Source organism: Pseudonaja textilis, chromosome 13, assembly GCF_049901715.1.
Source record: "Pseudonaja textilis isolate UNSWEBS1 chromosome 13, rPseTex1.2, whole genome shotgun sequence".
In the NCBI taxonomy this organism is placed as follows: domain Eukaryota; kingdom Metazoa; phylum Chordata; class Lepidosauria; order Squamata; family Elapidae; genus Pseudonaja; species Pseudonaja textilis.
In genome coordinates, this window is record NC_142002.1 from 10,384,476 (window position 1) to 10,403,929 (window position 19,454).

The 19,454-nt window shown below is 39.4% G+C and overlaps 1 protein-coding gene across 2 annotated transcripts in view; it reads left to right on the forward strand.

Annotated features, from left to right (window-relative positions):
- The window catches only part of FANCI (FA complementation group I), a 28,113-nt gene that overhangs the window by 7,041 nt on the left and 1,618 nt on the right, over nt 1-19,454 (forward strand). For both annotated transcript variants that reach the window (XM_026709330.2, XM_087941358.1), the window contains 30 exons: nt 359-482; nt 614-699; nt 811-943; nt 1,060-1,152; nt 1,319-1,455; nt 2,058-2,238; nt 3,250-3,337; nt 4,059-4,189; nt 4,532-4,602; nt 4,941-5,055; nt 6,564-6,686; nt 7,141-7,209; nt 8,609-8,710; nt 8,965-9,147; nt 9,634-9,755; nt 9,834-9,998; nt 10,489-10,668; nt 11,096-11,262; nt 11,394-11,476; nt 11,740-11,856; nt 12,449-12,500; nt 12,987-13,114; nt 13,607-13,675; nt 13,821-13,911; nt 15,232-15,416; nt 16,636-16,692; nt 16,806-16,865; nt 17,309-17,386; nt 18,072-18,167; nt 18,640-18,756. In XM_026709330.2, the coding sequence (XP_026565115.2) occupies nt 359-482; nt 614-699; nt 811-943; nt 1,060-1,152; nt 1,319-1,455; nt 2,058-2,238; nt 3,250-3,337; nt 4,059-4,189; nt 4,532-4,602; nt 4,941-5,055; nt 6,564-6,686; nt 7,141-7,209; nt 8,609-8,710; nt 8,965-9,147; nt 9,634-9,755; nt 9,834-9,998; nt 10,489-10,668; nt 11,096-11,262; nt 11,394-11,476; nt 11,740-11,856; nt 12,449-12,500; nt 12,987-13,114; nt 13,607-13,675; nt 13,821-13,911; nt 15,232-15,416; nt 16,636-16,692; nt 16,806-16,865; nt 17,309-17,386; nt 18,072-18,167; nt 18,640-18,756 (3,403 nt within the window). The remainder of the gene's footprint in view (nt 1-358; nt 483-613; nt 700-810; nt 944-1,059; nt 1,153-1,318; nt 1,456-2,057; nt 2,239-3,249; nt 3,338-4,058; nt 4,190-4,531; nt 4,603-4,940; nt 5,056-6,563; nt 6,687-7,140; nt 7,210-8,608; nt 8,711-8,964; nt 9,148-9,633; nt 9,756-9,833; nt 9,999-10,488; nt 10,669-11,095; nt 11,263-11,393; nt 11,477-11,739; nt 11,857-12,448; nt 12,501-12,986; nt 13,115-13,606; nt 13,676-13,820; nt 13,912-15,231; nt 15,417-16,635; nt 16,693-16,805; nt 16,866-17,308; nt 17,387-18,071; nt 18,168-18,639; nt 18,757-19,454) is intronic.

Consider the following 19,454-nt stretch of genomic DNA (forward strand, 5'->3'; position numbering starts at 1 on the left):
ACAATGATCCATTATTTGAGTCATGCTTTGCAATCCAGAGTACCCCAATTTATAGGATTTAGTGAGCCAAAAATCAAACAAAATTATGATGTGTAATGTATGCCACATAGAATTGTTATAGAGCTGGGCAATCTCACAAAATTGATAAATTAACTTAGTCTTCACTTCAGCTGACTCAGGTTTATTGCGAAGATTAACTGAAAAGAAGAGAACCAGTTTTGTTCCTTACAGCTTTGAAGAAAGCCAATGTATAATAATATATACATAAATAAATGTATGTATTAGTTTGCTTTTTCTGATCTAAATGTGATGCTATCTTCTGAAAAGGCACAGATCTGTCTTTTGTTTCACTATGCAGGGATGTTCCATTGAGTAAAGAAGAATTGCAATTTGTGGTAGAAAAGATCTTAAGAATGTTCTCAAAGTTAGATCTCCAGGAAATCCCACCTTTAGTGTATCAGCTGTTGCTACTTTCTTCAAAGGTAATGCTTTTGGGGAAATTGCCTTCCCAAATTTTCTAATATCATAGTTTCACGGCTTGGAGGAATTATCCCATTTGCCCAAAGATTTGGCAATATGGGTCATGTAACACAGCTATCTCATAACTTCTCAGGGTAGCAAGAAAAACATTTTGGAAGGGATTGTCAACTTTTTCAACCAGATGGATAAGAAGCAAAAAGAAGAGCAGAGAGATTCAAAGTAAGTCGTTTTTCTCATGCTCTCGATTTGAAGTTGTGACCATCTATTGCCCTTTGTTGAAGCAGACTTATTGCCTTCGCTTCTTATTACAAGCGAAATTCAATCTTCCAGATCCCTGGAACTTGAAGAAGCTACAGTGCCCTTAGAACAACTCCGCCACGTGGAAGGCACCATCATTCTGCATGTTGTCCTAGCGATAAATCTGGACCATGATCTAGGAAAGGAGCTAATAAAATACTTAAAGGTATATTAAATGAAGAGTTAAGAGACTGAGTTGATCTTGGACAAGCAATATGGCATTATTTCTTTGTAAATAGGAAGTCCTCTTAAATTGCTTTGCATTGTTTTGATGCCTCTTAGACAGAGCAGCAAGGAGATCCTAGCAAAGCCCTTTGCCCCTTCAGTGTGACCATTCTGCTTTCAATGGCCAGAATACACCGATTTAAAGAACAGGTATGTCCGTCTTTCTAGATTTTGAGGGTTTCTCACAGTCAATTACAGAAAACTTGGTCATGCTGCCATATTTAGGTATGCTTGTTCTGTACTGAATATGCTGAATTCTTCCCTTCAAGACACTGATCGAAGGAAGTCCTAATTGCTCATTCTCATGGTATTTTAGATATTTGACTTTCTGAAAACATCAGTTATGAAAACTTTCAAGGACAAACAGTTTCTTCAGGGCTCCAGGTTTCTACAGGATTTAGCTCCTCTGCAGTATGATGTATCTGACATGTTTTTGGAAGTTGTAGCAAACAGGTGAGTTACTACAACAGCCTGTCAGTTGAGAGCAATTAATTCAAGGAATTTTACCTTTTCCTCCTGCTAATTCCATACGTAAACCCGGAAGCTTTGTAAACAAACCACATTTATTATAAGAACTTTAAAATACAGGTGTAGAATCCCTTCATTGTGCTGTTGTCAGGATTCTGGCAATCACTCTAATTAAATCTTGATTCTCGAGCCAAACTTCAAAAAACATCAAAGGATTTATTAGAGGTGACATACTGGCACTGCCCTGTGTGAAGCCAACTCTGGCATACGTAATTTACAGTCACCTGTGACCCTGTTTCCCCCCTCCCATCTGGGTGTCTCATAAACCAGATTCTCCAATTGAGCACATTCATGGGCTGGGTGTCATCATTCAGGTTCCCCAATTAAATATATTCATGGACAAAAACTCTGGTATTTTAGTTACAATCTTTTAAAGATAAGAGTTGGAATGTACTTTCGCTTTCAACTGCTCTTCCAGATTCCCTTCCTTCCCACCCACCCCTTTTTATGGCAACTACTAAAACAGGCATAGGAATATTTTATGAGTTGACAGCTATTTTCTTTTCTCTCTCTCTCCTCCCACGCAGCGTGTTTGGTTGGGATCATGTGACTCAGGGTCTGGTAGAACTTGGGTTTATCCTGATGGACTCTTATGGACCAAAAAGGCCTTTTGGAGGTAAAGCCATGGAAAGTAATCATATTCTGCCCAAAATTCCATCCCAGCAAGTGTGTAAATTGGGAGCTGATATCCTCTTGGAAACTTTCAAGGTAATGTAAAGATGGAATTGTGTGACGCTGTAGATATAATATTAAGATTTTTTCTTCTTCTGCTGATATAGGATTTCTTCAAATTCTTATGATAGACATATTTCTAGACAGTCTTTAAAGGCAAAACTGAAGCTGTTTTGATACGTTTTTCCTTCTCAAATCAATTTTTTTTTAAAAAATTTTTAACCCTGCCTCTTACTACCTGCGGGAAACAGGAAAAACAAAAGGAGCAAGCCCTTGCATGAGATTTAGTTCAAGGCAAATCTGTTAATGGAGTGGGCTAAGGGTACAGCTTGGTTTTTTGCTTTTAGGTGTAAAGCGAACTTTCATTCATAAATACTATTTAAATAGTTAAAACATGAGGAGGATAACCTACAGTGGTGGGATTCAAAAATTTTTACTACTGGTTCGGTGGGCGTGGCTTGGTGCACGTGGCATGTCTTGGTGGGCATGGCTTGGTGGGCGTGGCAGGGGAAGGATACTGTACAATCTCCATTCTCTCCCCACTCCAGGGGGAAGGTTACTGAAAAATTCCCATTCCCTCCCCACCCCACTAACCTGCTTTCCAGCTCTGTTCTCCTGTGCAGGGCAACCAAAGAAGACGCATCCAATCAGCTGGGGCTTGATGGGAGGCAGAGAATAGATGGGGGCGGGACCAGTCAGAGGTGGGATTTGCTGGTTCTCTGAACTACTCAAAATTTCCACTACTGGTTCTCCAGAACTGAACAGAACCTGCTGAATATCACCTCTGGGAATACCACCTCTACTGCCTGGGAAAGTAAAACTAATATATCACACCACCACAGAGAAGCCCTCTTTTTCACAGATACATCGAAGTGCTTATAGATGCTTTTTTCTCTGCTTATCAGTAGGATTGGGGAGTAAACATCTTTGGGGCTTCCTGGTAAAGCGGTCAACCAATGTAGCACAGCTTCCAAAGCCTATAGCATTTCTCTTGCAACTAGATGGAGAAACCTTGCATTCTTTTTTAAAAAATCCCCTGTCTTCCAGGTCCATGAACCGATCAGAAGTGAAATTCTAGAGCAAATCCTGAACAGAGTGGTCACAAATGCAGGCGTTCCCATCACCCACTTCATAGGTAACTTTTGAACTCACAGCCTCCTGATTGTGAGGTGAGAGCTCCACCTCTAGGCCACTGCACCACTCAAGCTTCCAGTACACTATCTCAAGAAAAATTCATCAGCCAGGAATTTCCCCAGGCTCCTGTCTTAAAAAAGCAAATGATAGTTGGGAAAGAGTATTTCTATACTGCATGAAACCATAACAGCTTACTCAGCAAGCCATGATGATGTAAATAATTCCTCTGCCATATATGAATTCAAGAAGATGCTGATTTCAAGATTATTATTAGTTGATTTTCATCAAGGCCAAGTAGGTTATGTACCCATGTTTTCTAATCTCAGTAGGACATATTAAAGGGGCCTGTTAACCCTTTAACATAGCAAAACAAGCAGGGGCTTGAGGAAAAGTAGTGAATCAATCCTCTTCTTTAATCTATGAACTTGAATTGAATACTTTATGTTGGCCAAGTGTGATTAGACATGCAAGGAATTTGTCTCCAGTACAGAAGCACTCGGTATACATGCAAAGCAACAGAGAGAATAATACCATAGGAAGAAATAAAGAAGATGATAAAAAGGATAAATAATACTACAGCCACACTACATGGGTATTACACAGAACTGCAAATAAACATGTATCTGCCTTCCTTTTTGAAAGGATGTGCTTAGTCAGAGCATCCTGTCCTTTTCCCTACCAGATGCCACAGCTTTGAATGTTCTCTCTTCCTTTCTTTGCAGACTTATTGTCCAGCATAATTCTATCTGCTCCTCTTGTCCTCCAGAATTCTTCCTCTAATGTTACAGAAGCTTTTGAGCATTTATCTTTCCTCCCTCTTGACACAGTTCAAGGGTTTCTCAAGGCTGTACAGGTAAATGTAACATTATAAATATGTAGTTGCTCAAAAAGGGGTACTCTTTAAAACACTATAGATAATTAGAAACGCAAAAGCGTAGTTGGACCAAAAACGAATCTTTAATCACTCAGGGTTTTTTTTCCTTCTCCCACCCATACAGAAAAGGCCCAAAGTAGCTTATGAAACTTTTTTTTTGGTATTGTAATAGTTGTAAGATGGTGTATCAAGTCAAGATGCATGTCAAATTCTTCCCTTTCTATCATTTTCTTGTTGAGTTTCCAAGCTGCCGTTTCCTTCTCAGAAATCCCTTGCTCATCAAGCCTGTCACACTCAAGTCTACCACATTTTTTTCCCCAGCCTTTGCTCAAAATAAGTATGACCTTGAGGGACTCCCTGATCCTTGTTCTTCGCAAATCTATGTTCTCTGGGTAAGCTCTGTTCATTTTCCGAAAATGTATTCCATGTTTGTTGATTTCCCCCTGCACACATACGTGCAAACACTTTTTTAAAAAAGTAAAACTCAGGAGAACTGTTTGATCGCTTTTATCTCAAAAAATGTTTCCTTGAAGAGTAAAATTTTCCAAAAAGTATGATTGATGGTTTCCAGACCTTAAGTCTCTGTGACAAGGAAAGTTAACAAATGTTCATGTTTTTTGTAAATTATCTGTTAGGTTTTGGTGGTGAACAAGTAGCCCATTATTCTTATAAATTTTTGTCCTAATGTCGAGAAGCACTACCTTAAATTCGCCTTTTCTCTTGATTGCAGACAGCTAGATGCCCGCAAGTCTGCAGTTGCTGGATTTTTGCTCCTCTTGAAAAATTTTAAGGTTCTGGGGAGTTTGTCCTCTTCCCAATGCAGCCAAGCAATTGGAGCCAGTCAGGTAAAAAAAAAGTGGGGGACACTGGTTCCAGCATGTTTCACTAGCTCTTCTGCAGATTCTTGGTTTGATCTGAAGCACCAATGCATATACTGGAAGGGATGTGTTTGAGAAATGATAGGAACAGCTAATTACAATGAACTAACCCATGGATTTAAACTATCCAGTATCCCAAATGTCTACATTTTGAGCAATGGCACTTAGAGCAATTCCAGAAATGGCTACAGAGTCCCTGGGAGTCAGGCATATTATTATTGTATGTATTATTAGTATGTATAAATGTATAGTATGTATAAATGTATTATTAGTATTTAGTTTACTTTATTGTCTTTGCACTTCATACAATGAAATCAAACACCATCTTCAGTGCACATCATGATCATGAAAATAAACACAAACACACATCCTTCACACTCCACGCATTGCACTGAAAACTCGCAACACCATACCATCACTGTACTATACAGTAGAATTCAAAAAAGCTACTGCCCTGGGATAGAAGCTGTTTTTCAGCCCATTTGTCCTTGTTTTTATTATCCTGTACCGTCTGCTAGATGGTAATAGTTCAAAAAAAGGGTGCCCAGGATGAGATGGATCTTTAAGAATGTTTTGAATTTTCTTTAGGCAGCAGGAGCTATAAAGCTCTTCTGAAGAGGGGAGAGGGCAACCCATGATCTTCTGGGCAATGACGTTAACCCTCTGGAGTGTTAGGTTCTTCTCCATCAGATCTTACTCCAGTTGAAATAATATTTCCCATTTAACTAGTGTCATCAAGTTAGGCTGATAGAGTGGTGCGGTGGCCTAGAGATGGAGCTCTTGCCTCACAATCAGAAGGCTGTGAGTTCGATCCTACGTAGGTAGAGGCAGATATTTCTCTCTCCCTGAGAATATATCTGCTGAACAAAACTCTGCATTGGCAACAGGAAAGGCATCCGGCCACTGAAACACTCTGCTTGTTCCATTCAAGTTGCCCAGACTCCACCCCGCAAGGGATTATGGGGTTGTTAAATGAAGATGATCAAGTTAGGCTGATTTCGTAGGCTTACAGAACAAAGTGTTTCTGTGTCCAGCAGGGTTTGACATGTATAGGATTCGGTCCATAGAACAGGAGTACAACAGTTCATTTAGTGGCTGTTGGAAGTTAATACGGCACTGAAAAAAATGACTTATGAGCGTTTTTCAGACTTACCACCATTGCACTATAATCAAAATTCACATGATCAAAATTCAGGCACTTGACACCTATATATGACGGTTGCCCAAGATCATGTGATCACCTTGTGTGACCTTCTGACAAGCAAAGTCAATGGGGAAGCCAGATTCCCTTAAACAACAGTTTGACTAGTGAAGTGATTCACTTAACAACTGTGAAGGCTGTAAGAAAGGATGTAAAAGGAGGCAAAATTCACTTAATAACAAATGCCTTAGCAACAGAAATGTTGGGCTCAGTTGCAGTCGTTAAGTCGAGGACTACCTGTACAGAGATTTCCATGACCGCTCCTTCCTTCCAGGTCCAAGTAGATGTCCACGCCCGCTATAATGCGGCAGCCAATGAGGCCTTTTGCTTAGAGATCCTAGGCAGCCTGAGACGATGCCTGAGCCAGCAGGCTGATGTCAGACTCACCCTCTACGAGGTAAGGAGAGCTCCTTTTGGCATTCAGCTTAATTCCCTAGCATGCCTACGTTTCTAGCTATGTCTCAAGTAAACTTACTACTTGCAGAATGCAGAATAACAGAATTGGAAGGGCCCTCGGAGATCTTCTAGTCCAACCCCCTGGTCAAGCAGGAGACCCTACCATTTCAGACAAACATTTGTCCAATTTCTTCCTAAAAACCTCCACTGTCGGAGCACCCACAATTTTTGGTGGCAAGCAGTTCCATTGGTTGATTGCTCTCACCGAAATTTCTCCTTAGTCCTTTTTTCCATCCATTGCTTCTTGTCTTGCCTTCAAGTTCTTTAGAGATTAGATTGACCCCTCTCTTCTTTGTGGATGGTGGTACAGTTTCTGCTTCTTCAGTTCTTCTCTGATCACTTTCAAGCTCACTTTTTAAAACAAACAAACAAACAAATTTCATTTGACTTTCCAGGGTTTTTATGACGTCCTGCGCAGAAATTCTCAATTGAATCATTCCATTTTGGACATGCTTCTCTCACAGGTACAGTAGAGATCAAACATTAGAAGTTGGATTTAAGTGAAATGCTGACCAGACTTTGGGGTCACTCTTTTGAGTCTTGTCTACCCTTGGTTTGGATTGTGGTTCTTGTTCTGACCAAGGCTTCCTGAGACCTTAATTAAACACACGCTTAGTCCAAACCACTCTTGTTTTATTTCAACACTGGGAATTATGTTCATTCCCAGCCTGTAATGAGTCCCAAACAGTCTCTCGAGATAAGCACCCACCTTTATCTCCTTTGAATTGCTGCCAACAACTAGAAAATGAACTAGAAAAAAGAAAATGAACTAGAAAAAAACAACTAAAGTACAAAATCCACACAGAGCTTCAAGGATTAATTTGAACAGAATGAACAACTTTGTTTCCTGCAAAGGTATTGTCATCTTTGCCTGACCTTTATCCCTTATGGGAGGGGCAATCACCTCCAAGCCTCACTCCCGAGTTGCCCCTTTTGTCTCAGCTGCTCCTGCCTTCTAGCAGCTCTGCGCACTGGGAACAGGCTCCCCTTGTTCCTCTGCCTCGCTGCTGCCAGACTCCGGAGGTTCCGGAGTCAGCACCCCACTCCCAGATGGTCCTGGCCCCATCTCGGCATCAGAGGCAAGACCCTTGTCCGAGTCCTCTCCAGACTCCCTGACTGGTCCCTGTTCTTCCCCACTGTCCGATTCCGCTGCTGTCTGCACAGGCTGCCAGTGAACCACAACAGTTCTGCTTTTGATGAGAAATTGGATGAGGCCGAATGGCAAACTGTTTTTGCCCCAGAATAGGAATGAAGAAAAAGGATTTACCATGTAGATGGGAAGGAGAAAGAAATATGGATCTAAGTCACATATTCTTCATGAGAGTAATATTTTGAACTTTTACAGCTACTCAAGTGAATATGGAGATTCTCAATCATCCAGGTCATGCTACCCCAAATGTGTTCCCCCCCACCCCCCAAAAAAGGCAACTGGACTTTTTTTTCCCTTTAAAAACAGTTTGGGTCTCATCCAAAAAGCTTCTTCAGTTTTTTTCAGAACTATAGAAGTTTCTTGAATGAGAAGTGAAATATTTTCAAAGAGAGAAAAAAACTAAGTCCAATTGCCTTTTGGAAGAGCACCTTTGGGACACTCAAGTGAATGGCTGTGTTCTCATTCATAGGCAAGTAGCAAAGAAGATTCATCCACCCCAGAATCCATTGAAGGAAATAAAAGCCTGTTTATTCCTGGAAGGAAATGGTGATTGTGACAATCTTTTTGCCCTCGTTTGGCAAATGGTTTCTTCATTCTAATATTTTTAGAAAATCTTTTTAATGTGGGAGTTTTCTCCTCCTCACTGATTATAATCTATAAATAAGAGATTATTTATCATTTAACAAATTAATCTCTTTGGTTTGTTGCAACAGATAAAACAATATTATGAAGCTGAACCAGACCTGCTGCCCCCATTGAAATTAGAAAAATGCATCCTGGCTCAAAGAGATCAAATCTTCTTGCAGGAACCTTTGGTGAGAAAGAAAGAAAAAAGTGGGAGCATTCAGATAGTAGTTTTTTAAAAAAACAACAACACTTGTTTAAAATGTGTATCTGAGTTTGCATTCTGAATCAACAAGATATTGACCTATGTATTATATATATTGGCATATTTTATTCATTGAAGGAAAATGAAATGCAGCTTTTGAAAAAAATATTTAAGGTTTGGCCAGCTTGAAATGAGAAAAGGGCATTTTTCATTCATAGTTTAATGCCACGATTCCTTCAGGCTCACCTCTTGTGCTGTATTCAACATTGTTTGGCCTGGTATACGAATGTTTTAACTGCGCACCAGCAAGCTGAAGAAGATCAGGAGGAGGAGGAGGATAGAAGCTTTCAGCAAGAATTGGATAGGATGTTGGAATCCATCACAAGACGAATGATCAAGAGCGAACTGGAAGATTTTGAGCTGGTAATTGATTCATTTGTTTATTTGTGACATTTCTATGCCACTCTACTCCAAACAGCTCTGTGCAATATGTAGAAAGAAATGGGGATTAAAAACAACAGAAACAATAGTATAAACAATGTAAACCATAATGTGGAAAAGCAAATGGGAAAGAGATTGAGAGCCATGGTGGTGCAGACGTTAGAATGCAGTACTGCAGGCTACTTCTGCTGACTGTCGGCTGTCTGCAGTTCGATTCTAACCAGCTCAAGATTGACTCAGCCTTCTATCTTTCCAAGGTGGCTAAAATGAGGAGCCAGATTGTTGGCAGGGGAAATTCTGACTCTGTAAACTGCTTAGGGAGGGCTGTAAAAGCACTGTGAAGCTGTATATAAGTCTAAGTGCTATTGCTATATAAACACTATGAAGCAGTATATAAGTGCTATTGCTATTCAGCAATTTACAAATATTAGAAGTGGCCTTTCTAATTTGCTTGCTTTTGAATGTTAGGATAAATCAGCAGACTTCTCTCAATCAACCGGAGTGGGCTTAAAGAACAACATCTATGCCATTTTAGTGATGGGGATCTGTGAGGTCTTGATTGAATACAACTTTAGTACAGGCAACTACAAGTAAGTAATTGAATTCTTACTTCTAAAACTTCTGAGCTTTTGAGTTTATATATTTACCTTTGGTAATGTGTGTTGCAGTAAGAACAAGTTTGAAGATGTTTTGAGCCTGTTCAAGTGCTACGCAAAACTTTGTGAAATCCTGAAAGAGAAAGCGGGAAAGAACAAGCTCTCGTCAACAAGCAAAATTGCCCGAAGTTTCCTATCGATGGGCTTTGTGTGTACTTTACTTACAAGTCTCTTCAGGTAAAAAAAATATATATTAAAGTACTGATCACTGTCTGCATGTTTTGAAGAATCAAAAGCAGCCAACAGAAATGAGGTGGACTAGAAATGGCACTAGAAGTATAGAAATGAGCTATAAAAGCCAGTAATAAACTCAGTCAACATCCATGGATTCAGATATGGCATTTGTATATTTTCATGAGGAGTGGTGTGGTAGCCTAGAGGTGAAGTTCTTGCCTCACAGTCGTAGGCTATGAGTTCAATCCTAGGTAGAGACAAATATTTCTCTCTTTGGGCACAAAGAGAATATATCTGCTGAACAAAACTCCGCATTGGTGACAGGAAGGGCATCCAGCCATTAAAAACACTTTACTGCCTCTATTCAATTGCCCAGACTCCACGCTGCAAGGGATTATGGGATCATTAAAAGACGATTTGTATATTTTCATGCTCTCTCACTCTCTCTCTGTGTTTTACTTACTCAGTCCAGAATTTTCTTCCAACCCATTAGGGACTGTGCCCAAAGCCACGAGGAGAGCCTGGCTGTTCTCCGCTCCAGCACTGAATTCATGCGCTATGTTGTCACTGTAGCATTGCAGAAAGTGCAGCAATTGGATGAGACAGGGCAGACAGATGGGCCGGAGGGAGAGAACCCAGGGAAGATGTTCCAGTATCTTTGCAAAATCACTCGGTGAGTTAAAATGCTAAGTAGTCAAGAGGTGTCAGTATTTTAATACTGCTCTTTTTTGTCTATAAGAGCTGCAGAAATAACATCTAATAAAATCTATATGCATTCTTACCTACTTTTAACAGCTTTTTTTCTTTTGGGAAACGGTATGCAGAGTGCAGAAATGGAGTAAAAAATCGTAAGCCAAAAAAAAAATCAGGGTATGAAATAAGAAGAATGAAGGAAACATACTGTAGCTAAATTTGTGTTGCACACACACACACACACACATTCCATGCACTTCTCTTGTAAAAACTTCATTTTGATTTGATCTTACTGTTGAAGTTCCTTAAAGGCACCACAAGAAGAGTTTAAAGCAGTATTAAAGATGCATGGATTTATTTGTTTGGTCCACCTGATCTAATTCTTGACTATCCTCCACTTCCTGTAGAGTCCTCCTTTGGAGATACACCTCAATCCCAACATCAGCAGAAGAATTTGGGAAGAAGGATAAAGGCAAAAGCATCTCACTGTTATGCTTGGAAGGCCTACTGCGTATTTTTAACACAGTGCCACAACTTTATCCAACCAAAATCTCACAATTTCTCCAGGCTTTGGGTAATTTTGATTCGGCTTCGTTTCCTAACCCAAATTCTATCTCCAGGCATCCTTTTCACACCGATTTCATTAATTTCTTTTCTGGCTTTTCACTTCTTCTTGGCTGCCATCTTTTCATTTCTCTTTGTTAGATGTTGCAAATGAAGACGATGACGAAGCAGCAGCGGAGGTGAATGTCAGTGAGAAAGCTGCCTTCCAGATTCGGCAGTTTCAGGTGAGCTTAAAGCATGTGATGATGACCACTAAGCACTTCCAAGAAATTGGAGCATCACAAGTTTGACAATCAGACAGAACTCTAATTTTGGAGCATTCTTGAGAAAAGATTCTGTAATAATTCCCAAGGTAATTTTCTCTAGAAAATCTTCCAAGTCCCCTAAACAAGAAATGGGACACTTGGTTCTCAAACCACTAATACCTCCTTCAGATGATTGTACCTTGTTTGTTGTGAGTTTCATCTTTTCCTTTTGCCTTTTTCAGAGATCACTAACAAACCTGCTCAGCAACATAGAAGAAGATTTCAACAGCAAGGAAGCTCTTCTGTTGATCAACATCCTTGTGATGCTCTCCAAACTGTTGGACCCTTCCTCATCCCAGGTATTTGTTTGTGTGGCGGGGTTGTATCCTCTCTTTATTGTTTCTACTAATAACTCAAGGTAGTGAACATATCTGATACAACTACCTCCTTGCTATGCTTTCCAGAATGGCAAGGAATTATTGAGTATTATAAAAGAACAATTGATTCATTCTAAAGTTTTTATTCTTTTAGTTGGTTCCTGACTTCTGTTTACATTGAAGTTAACTTCTGTTTTCAGTTTTCTTGGTCTATTTTATTGTCTATTCTTTCTATCTCTTTCTTTCTTTCTCTCTCTTTCTCTCTCTCTCTCTCTCTCTCTCTCTCTGTCTCTCTGTCTCTCTCTCTCTCTTTCATCTACCTACCTACCTACCTATCTATTGAAAACCACAGTTTCCAAAGACCTCTATAATAACTTGTTTCACTTGCTGTTGCTGTGTTAAATGTCAGTGTGGTCATATGCCAAGGCTACCACCTTTTTCAAGACTCTGTTTTAATTGTCTGTTACTCTTTTTATTAATTTTAAGTGGCTGCTCTGAGAGCCTTGTTCTTTGAAAATTGAGTTTAACCGACCGAGGAGTAATCAACTAATGAGAAAATGCTTTCTCTCCATAGTTTGTACAGCTGTTATCATGGACAGTGAAGCTTTGCAAGGAAACTAGCTTGGGTAAGTGTTAATTGCTTCAGTGTGAATTTGGGCTGCTCAGTACCTCCATGCAACCAGCGCAGATTGGACATTGGCTGAGCACCTGATATGAGTGACTGAGCCAGTAGCCTTTTAGCCCCACTTTTAAAGCCAGTTATGTTCATGGTGACTACCTCAACGTTTTTGCTAGTGGGAACCAAATTGGAACTTTCAATTAGGGATAATCCTGATTAGTGATCATAATTCATTATGATGATGAAAAAAGAGATAGAAGTATGTCTGGTTCCCTAATGAACCAATCAGTCAGTCTTATTTGAATATACTCAGAGGACTTTATAGCAAAATAAAATAATAAAATAAAATAACATACAAGCCACTAAAATCAGAACAATCGAACTGTGTACAAGAGAGTGATTAGTTTATGCCTCTGAAGATGAGCGAGGCTGGATTAGCCACATTCAGATATTTTCAAAATTTGTTGATAGAGCTTTTTCTCTTTCTCTGCAGAAGATGCTCCTTGCTGCAAAGGTTTACTCTCTCTGCTTTTCACACTGCATGCTCTTGTTAAAAGCCCAGTCACCGTACTGCGTGATCTTGCCCAAGACATTCATGCTCAGCTGGGAGACATAGACCAGGTGAGGAAGACCAGGTGGACTTTAAGGTTGATGCATTTGCCAGGGCAAAGATAATCTAACATTTTCCCTTTCAAACTAAGTTGTAATGTGATTTGATACTGGGCATTTGAAGCATGAAGCTAGCTTGCAGCTCAACATATTGTGCCAGTTGCCATGGTTTTACTATATCAATAAGCCATGATTAAAACAACCCATTATGAACCTGATCAATTTATTTAACCTTTAATGGGATTCTTGAAGTGGCAAATCCTCCCAGTAGAGTTACGTTATAGGGAGAATGGGTGGCATAAAAATGTAATTAATAAGATATTTTTTAAAAAGGAGTTTTGCTCGATTCAAGAGAGATAAAATTCAAATTCTCAACAAAGCTGAGAAAGAAATCTTGGGCCAGTTACTTTAATTCTATCTTTTATAGGGTTGTAGTGAAGATAAGATAGTGGAATAGAAATCAAACATCTGAATTAACACCTCTAATTCTGTTAATATTCACAGGATGTTGAAATGGAACATCAATGTCACTTTGCCATTGTAAACTCAAAGACTGCAGCTCCTACAGTTTGTGTAAGTTATATTGGGATCCAACTTAAAGAATGCAATGACTGAAACATGAATAATGCTACTTTAGAAGAGAGCATTCTACAGCACTTTGCTTGTACTTATGTGGCATTAAGCTGTCTCAACCTCTGTCTCTTTCTCTCTCTTTAAGTTAATGGTTTTGAGTCAAGCAGACAAGATCCTTGAAGAGGTAGATTGGCTGATCAACAAGATGAAAAATTATTTGGGATCCGAGGCAGCAGGTAATATTTATGAAGGACCTCTGTGAAATGTTTGGATAATTGCCTGCTTTATGTCAGAAGTAACTGCCATTGTGGAAAGCCAAACTATGACCACTAAAGAAGTCTAAGAGCCTCAACTTTCAAATTAATATAATTAGAACTTTATCTTGGTATTTGCAAAATATGAGCCCCTACTTTTGTCAGAATAAACAAGTAGATAGCAATAGCACTTAGACTTATATACCACTTCACAGTGCTTTCCAGTCCTCTTTAAGCAATTTACAGAGTCAACATATCGCCCCCAACAATTTGGATCTTCATTTTACCCACCTCAGTGGATGGAAGGCTGAGTCAACCTTCAGCCTGGTGAGCTTTGAACTGCCAAATTTACAGTCAGCCAGCAGTAATTTGCAGTACTGCACCCTAAATACTGTGCCACCATGGCTCATATGATTAGGTATATTAAGATCCTCTTTTCAGAAGAGATTCCGGCTATACATTTTGACTATAAAGAGAAAAAAAATGTCACAAGGAAAACGTTTGACACCTTTAGGTGGTCAACAGGAATAAAAGAGATGAGATAAGGCAGTAGAAATGTGGCTGATCACAAAATTGTGCCAGTTTACTCTTCACGGAGTGAAAGGGAGCCTCCAGATGTGTAGATCAGATCTTCCCTGTTTTCTGAACATTCTGCGTAATTTTATTCAGCATTACCACAGCCTATTTTATTCTCTGGTTTATTTTTTAGTCTAAGAAAGATGCAGTCGAAGATTGATGTTTTCTGATTGGCTTGATCCAATAAACATAATGACGGCCACATGTTGGATCTAATGAATTCTTGTTTTAAAACTTACATAACGGTTTTCCCGTATTTGCTCAAAATAGCAGGAAACTAACCATCGCACCCAATTTTGATGATGAAACAAATATCTCTAAAAATGGAAATGTTGAGGGATTCAGGGACAAGGAAACTTAGAGTCACAGTCTCTCTTCTACCATGAGTTAGAAGCCTACTTGAACCAAACATGTTTTTTCAGGAGACAACTGGACTGTCTTGTTTTTTTCTTTGAAGACTATCCTATCAGAGCTAAAGATGCTTCTTGGATGAAAAGCAAAAAGTTTTTAAAGAAAATCCAGAAAGTCCAGTTGCCTCCTGAAAAAGCATCTTTGGGGCAACTATGACCTGGATAACTGAGAATCTCTACAGAACTTTAAGCCTACTTCAACCACATCTTTAAGAGGAAAAAAAGATCCTCTCATCCAAAGCAGACAATCCTAGAGCATTCAGACCTTATCATTTGTGACCTGAATGTAACTTTCTCCCTTTTTTTTTAAAACTAGAAAATGCCTCTCAAGCCGTAAACCAAACTCAACCTCTAGAGAAGGCTGTTGTTCTACAGCTTGGGACTGCGCTGACCGCCTACCACGAGCTGATCCAAACAGCCTTACCCACAGGGAGCTGTGTGGACACATTGCTTAGGAGTCTCAGCAAGATGTATGCCATTCTCACAACACTTGTAAAATATGTGAGTGCTACTGACCTGGAAGGGTAAAGACAGAGTTACCAGATTTCCATTATTCAAAGGGAGTTAAAATGTAGACAGTTGTTACGCCGAGAAGTAGGGAAAAAAACTGGTCATGCAGAAAATTCCCATAGGATTATTCCTAAGAAGGTTCTGAATCTAAGTGGTATCTGCCAAAGTTATTCAGACACAAGAATGGAGTTGCCTGCTATAAGGCCCAGGAATCAATCTATCTATCTATCTATCTATCTATCTATCTATCTATCTATCTATCTATCTATCTATCTACTATCTATCTATCTATCTATCATCTATCTATCTATCTATATGTGAAATACCACTCACGCATCATTACAAAATCTCCAGAACTGTAAAGCCTACAAACGTGAAATTTGGCATGTATATTCCTTTTGGCTTCTAAGTGCTCACTAAGAAAGGATTTTTCAAAATGATCACCAGAGCATCAGTATTTCGTATATTATTATTAACACGCTCTGATGCTAAGGAGTTCTACTCTCCCCTCCCCACCTGAAAAGAAATCTGTTCCAAATGCAAAACACAAGCAGAGGAATTTCAGTTTTGGTTTCACAGCAGCAACCAGCTTTAGTAAAGAACAGTTGAGCTAAGCCACGCCTAAGCTCCTTGCTGTCTTCTTGCTCGCACAGCAAATACTGTTTCAGTTTCCAAACAGCCCTCAACTCTCTCACACACTGGCAGGATGCTAGCCAGATGAATACCGGAAGGCAGAGGCACAACTTTCTTCCCCTTATTTTCCTCCCCCAAAACTAAGCCCAACCACATAGCTTTGTAGCGAAGCACAGGTATCAAGCTAGTAATATTTATATAAAGACATGTTGATTTGAGTTGGATTAGTGAGAAACAATGTTCCTTACCTGGGGAAAGGGACAAGATTCTGTTACTCCATCTGCAACAATAACATGTATTCTTGATTGCCTCCCATGCTATTTCTTGGCCTTGCCTACCTCAAACTGTTGACATCAATCTTGAAAACCAATCAGAGTTTCTCTCTATCCCGCCTTATATCAAGCAAAGTAAAGGCAATATTATTCTGAGTTTCTTTCTCACATTGTCCTCTTTCTGGGTAATCTTTTATCCTCTTCATGCACCACTTCTCCCTTCCCTAGGCCACGTTCATAGATATTCTTTCACAGTGTAAGACGGTCCTATCACTCAGACACAACCTCTTGCATTTGTCTCCTAGTATCTCCAAGTGTGTCGAAACACAGCTGGAGGGATTCCAGGACGATTTGAGAAACTGGTGAGTATTGCTCACCGTGCACAATGCCTATCATGATTAGGCACCGTTATAAATATCAGGTCAGGCAGAAATGGAGATTCTGTGGAGATCGTATCACCCCTTTATTTCTACAGGTTAGACTGTCTGGTTCCCACATGACTCCCCAGTGCTATGCCTTCATTACATATGTACAGGTGAGACAATGTGCTCCATTTCTTATTTCTAGTCCCAGATGAAGCTACTATTAACTTACAAAGAGGAGTGCTGATGCAGCAACTTTGTTGAATCAAATTGGATTTGAGTTTGAGCATCAGCTGGTAGGGATGGGAAGCTGGTGGCAATCCAAATATATCTGTGGATGTTGCAATATTAAAATCTGAGGATTAACATTCTATATGAGCCGCAGTGGTTAGAGTGCAGTACTGCAGGCTACTGACTGCTGGCTGCCTGCAGTTTGGCAGTTCAATCCTCAAGGTTGACTCAGCCTTCCATCCTTCCGAGGTGGGTAAAATGAGGACCCAAAATTGTTGGGGGCAAGAGGCTGAATCTGTCAACCGATTAGAGACTCATGTACCCAGCTGCTCTATTCCCACCAGACTCATTAAAAATGTGCCTTCCTAATTTTTGTTTTCTACAGAACATCCAACGTGAAACCCTGACCTCTGCAATTGAAAAAAAGAAAAAAGACAAAAAGGGAGAGGAATCCGCTGTTATGGTAAGCATGGTTAATTTTTTGTATTTATGTAGTTCTTTGAAGCCAGGCTGAATTAAAATTTGATTTTCAATATTTTCTTTCATGTAAATCTTAGGAGTGCATTTAAACCATTGTCCCACAGTAGTTCCTGACATTTTTGCATTCTAAAACTGCAGTAACATCTAGGAAAAGGAGATATTCACACAACCAGAAACAATTGGTGTGTTTGTGCACAATAAATGTAAGAGAAAATGGGGTAGATTTAACATGGTTGATGCTTGGACAGAAGACTTTATTGTGCTTCTGTCAGCAGAGAGATTCTAGTTACACAAGATCTCTGTGTGAAGATTTGATTCAGTTGAATGATGGTAATAGTGTAGTTTAAAATATTTAAAATCTTTCCATGTTTCTTGTTTGCATAAATGTGAAACTAGTGTAGCCAACAGTATACTGCTTTGTTGCTTCAAAAAAATCCTTTGTAACTAAAACTTGCTTAGCTATTTAATATCATCTGTTCTATTTTGATCTCAAAATACTGTACTTCTTTAATTTGTTCTACTTTTGCTAACTTCTGGCCCATGAAAATTCTTTGTTGGATGCTGTTTGGTGACACTTCTTATGAGATGGGTAGTTATATAAACAGATAAAATCCTAAACAGTAATGTGTTATTTTCTATTAATATGCTCATTTTCTTGGAATCCGTAGGCTAAAGTATTGCGGGAGACTAAACCAATTCCAAACTTGGTTTTCGCCATAGAACAGTATGAGAATTTTCTGATCCATCTCTCGAAAAAGTCAAAGGTAAGGTTTAATTTTTCAAATGTAGGAATTCCTTTTTATAATACTGGCAATTATGATATAAGGTAGTGTATCTTTTATGCTGCACTTGAAGGCTGTGCACTTAATGATACATTAGCCCTGCCTCCAAATTCAAAATGTTAATTATTTTTCAAATGAAAAATAAGCAATTTCAGCTCTTTACCCCACTTCAAAATAACATCTGGTATGTTTTAGGTCCGTTAGAATTCAATGTGATTGAGAAAGGTCTTCGTATGAAGCCCTCTGATGAAATATTTGTCTCACAAACCAAATTCAAACAGTGTGTTTTTATTCAGATGCGAATTTTCAGTGAAATCAAACTTGATCCATACACTTACAGCAACTGTAACTCACATAACCGAAGTGTAAATTTGACTGTGATGACTTTTTTCAATGCTTTGAATGCTGGTGTAAACATTTTGTAAAACGATTGCCTGACCTCTGGCTGTTCCAGGTTAACCTAATGCAATACATGAAACTAAGTGCTTCCCGGGACTTCCGAATCAATGTATCTACCGTAGAAAATGTCCTACAAGAACAGGATGCGGAGGACGAGCCAGACCAAGATGAGGTCAGTTTGCAGGACAGGTGACCATGTGGTGCCTGGGGTCACTCACCTGCCTCCAAAACTCCCTCCCTTGATGCCTACACACCTTCTTTTAAAAGGTTATTGTCAGGATATACAGGTGGTCCTCGATACACAACCACAATTGAGCCAAAAATTTCTGTTCCTAAGCAAGAAGAGTTGTTAAGGGAATTTTGCTCAATTTTACGGCCTTTCTTGCCAGTTGTTAAGTGAATCACTGCTATTGTTAAGTTGTTAAGTGAAGTTAACAGCTGTTAAGTGAATCTGGCTTCCCCATTGACTTTGTGAGAAGTTTGTAAAAATTCCTTATTCTACTGTAACAGAGTGGGAAGTCAATGCTTTTTCCGTTCCCTATCTTTCCTCACTTTTCTTCCCCCTCCCTCATTGTCCTCTTATTTACTTTTGTATTCTGTATTTTACAATACTTTATAACTTAATACAAAATATAAAAGCAAGAAGTTTGCAAAAGGGTCACGTGACCTTGCAACCGTCACAAATATGAACCAGTTGCCAAGCACCAAAACTTTAATCCCATTGGGATGCTGCAATGGCCTTAAGTGTGAAAAAAATGATTGTAAGTCCTCTTTCTTCAGTGCCACTGAAGCTTCAAACAGTCACTAAATGAAATGTTTTAAGTCAAGGACTACCTGTACATTGAAAAGGGAGTGTGGCAGAGCACCTTT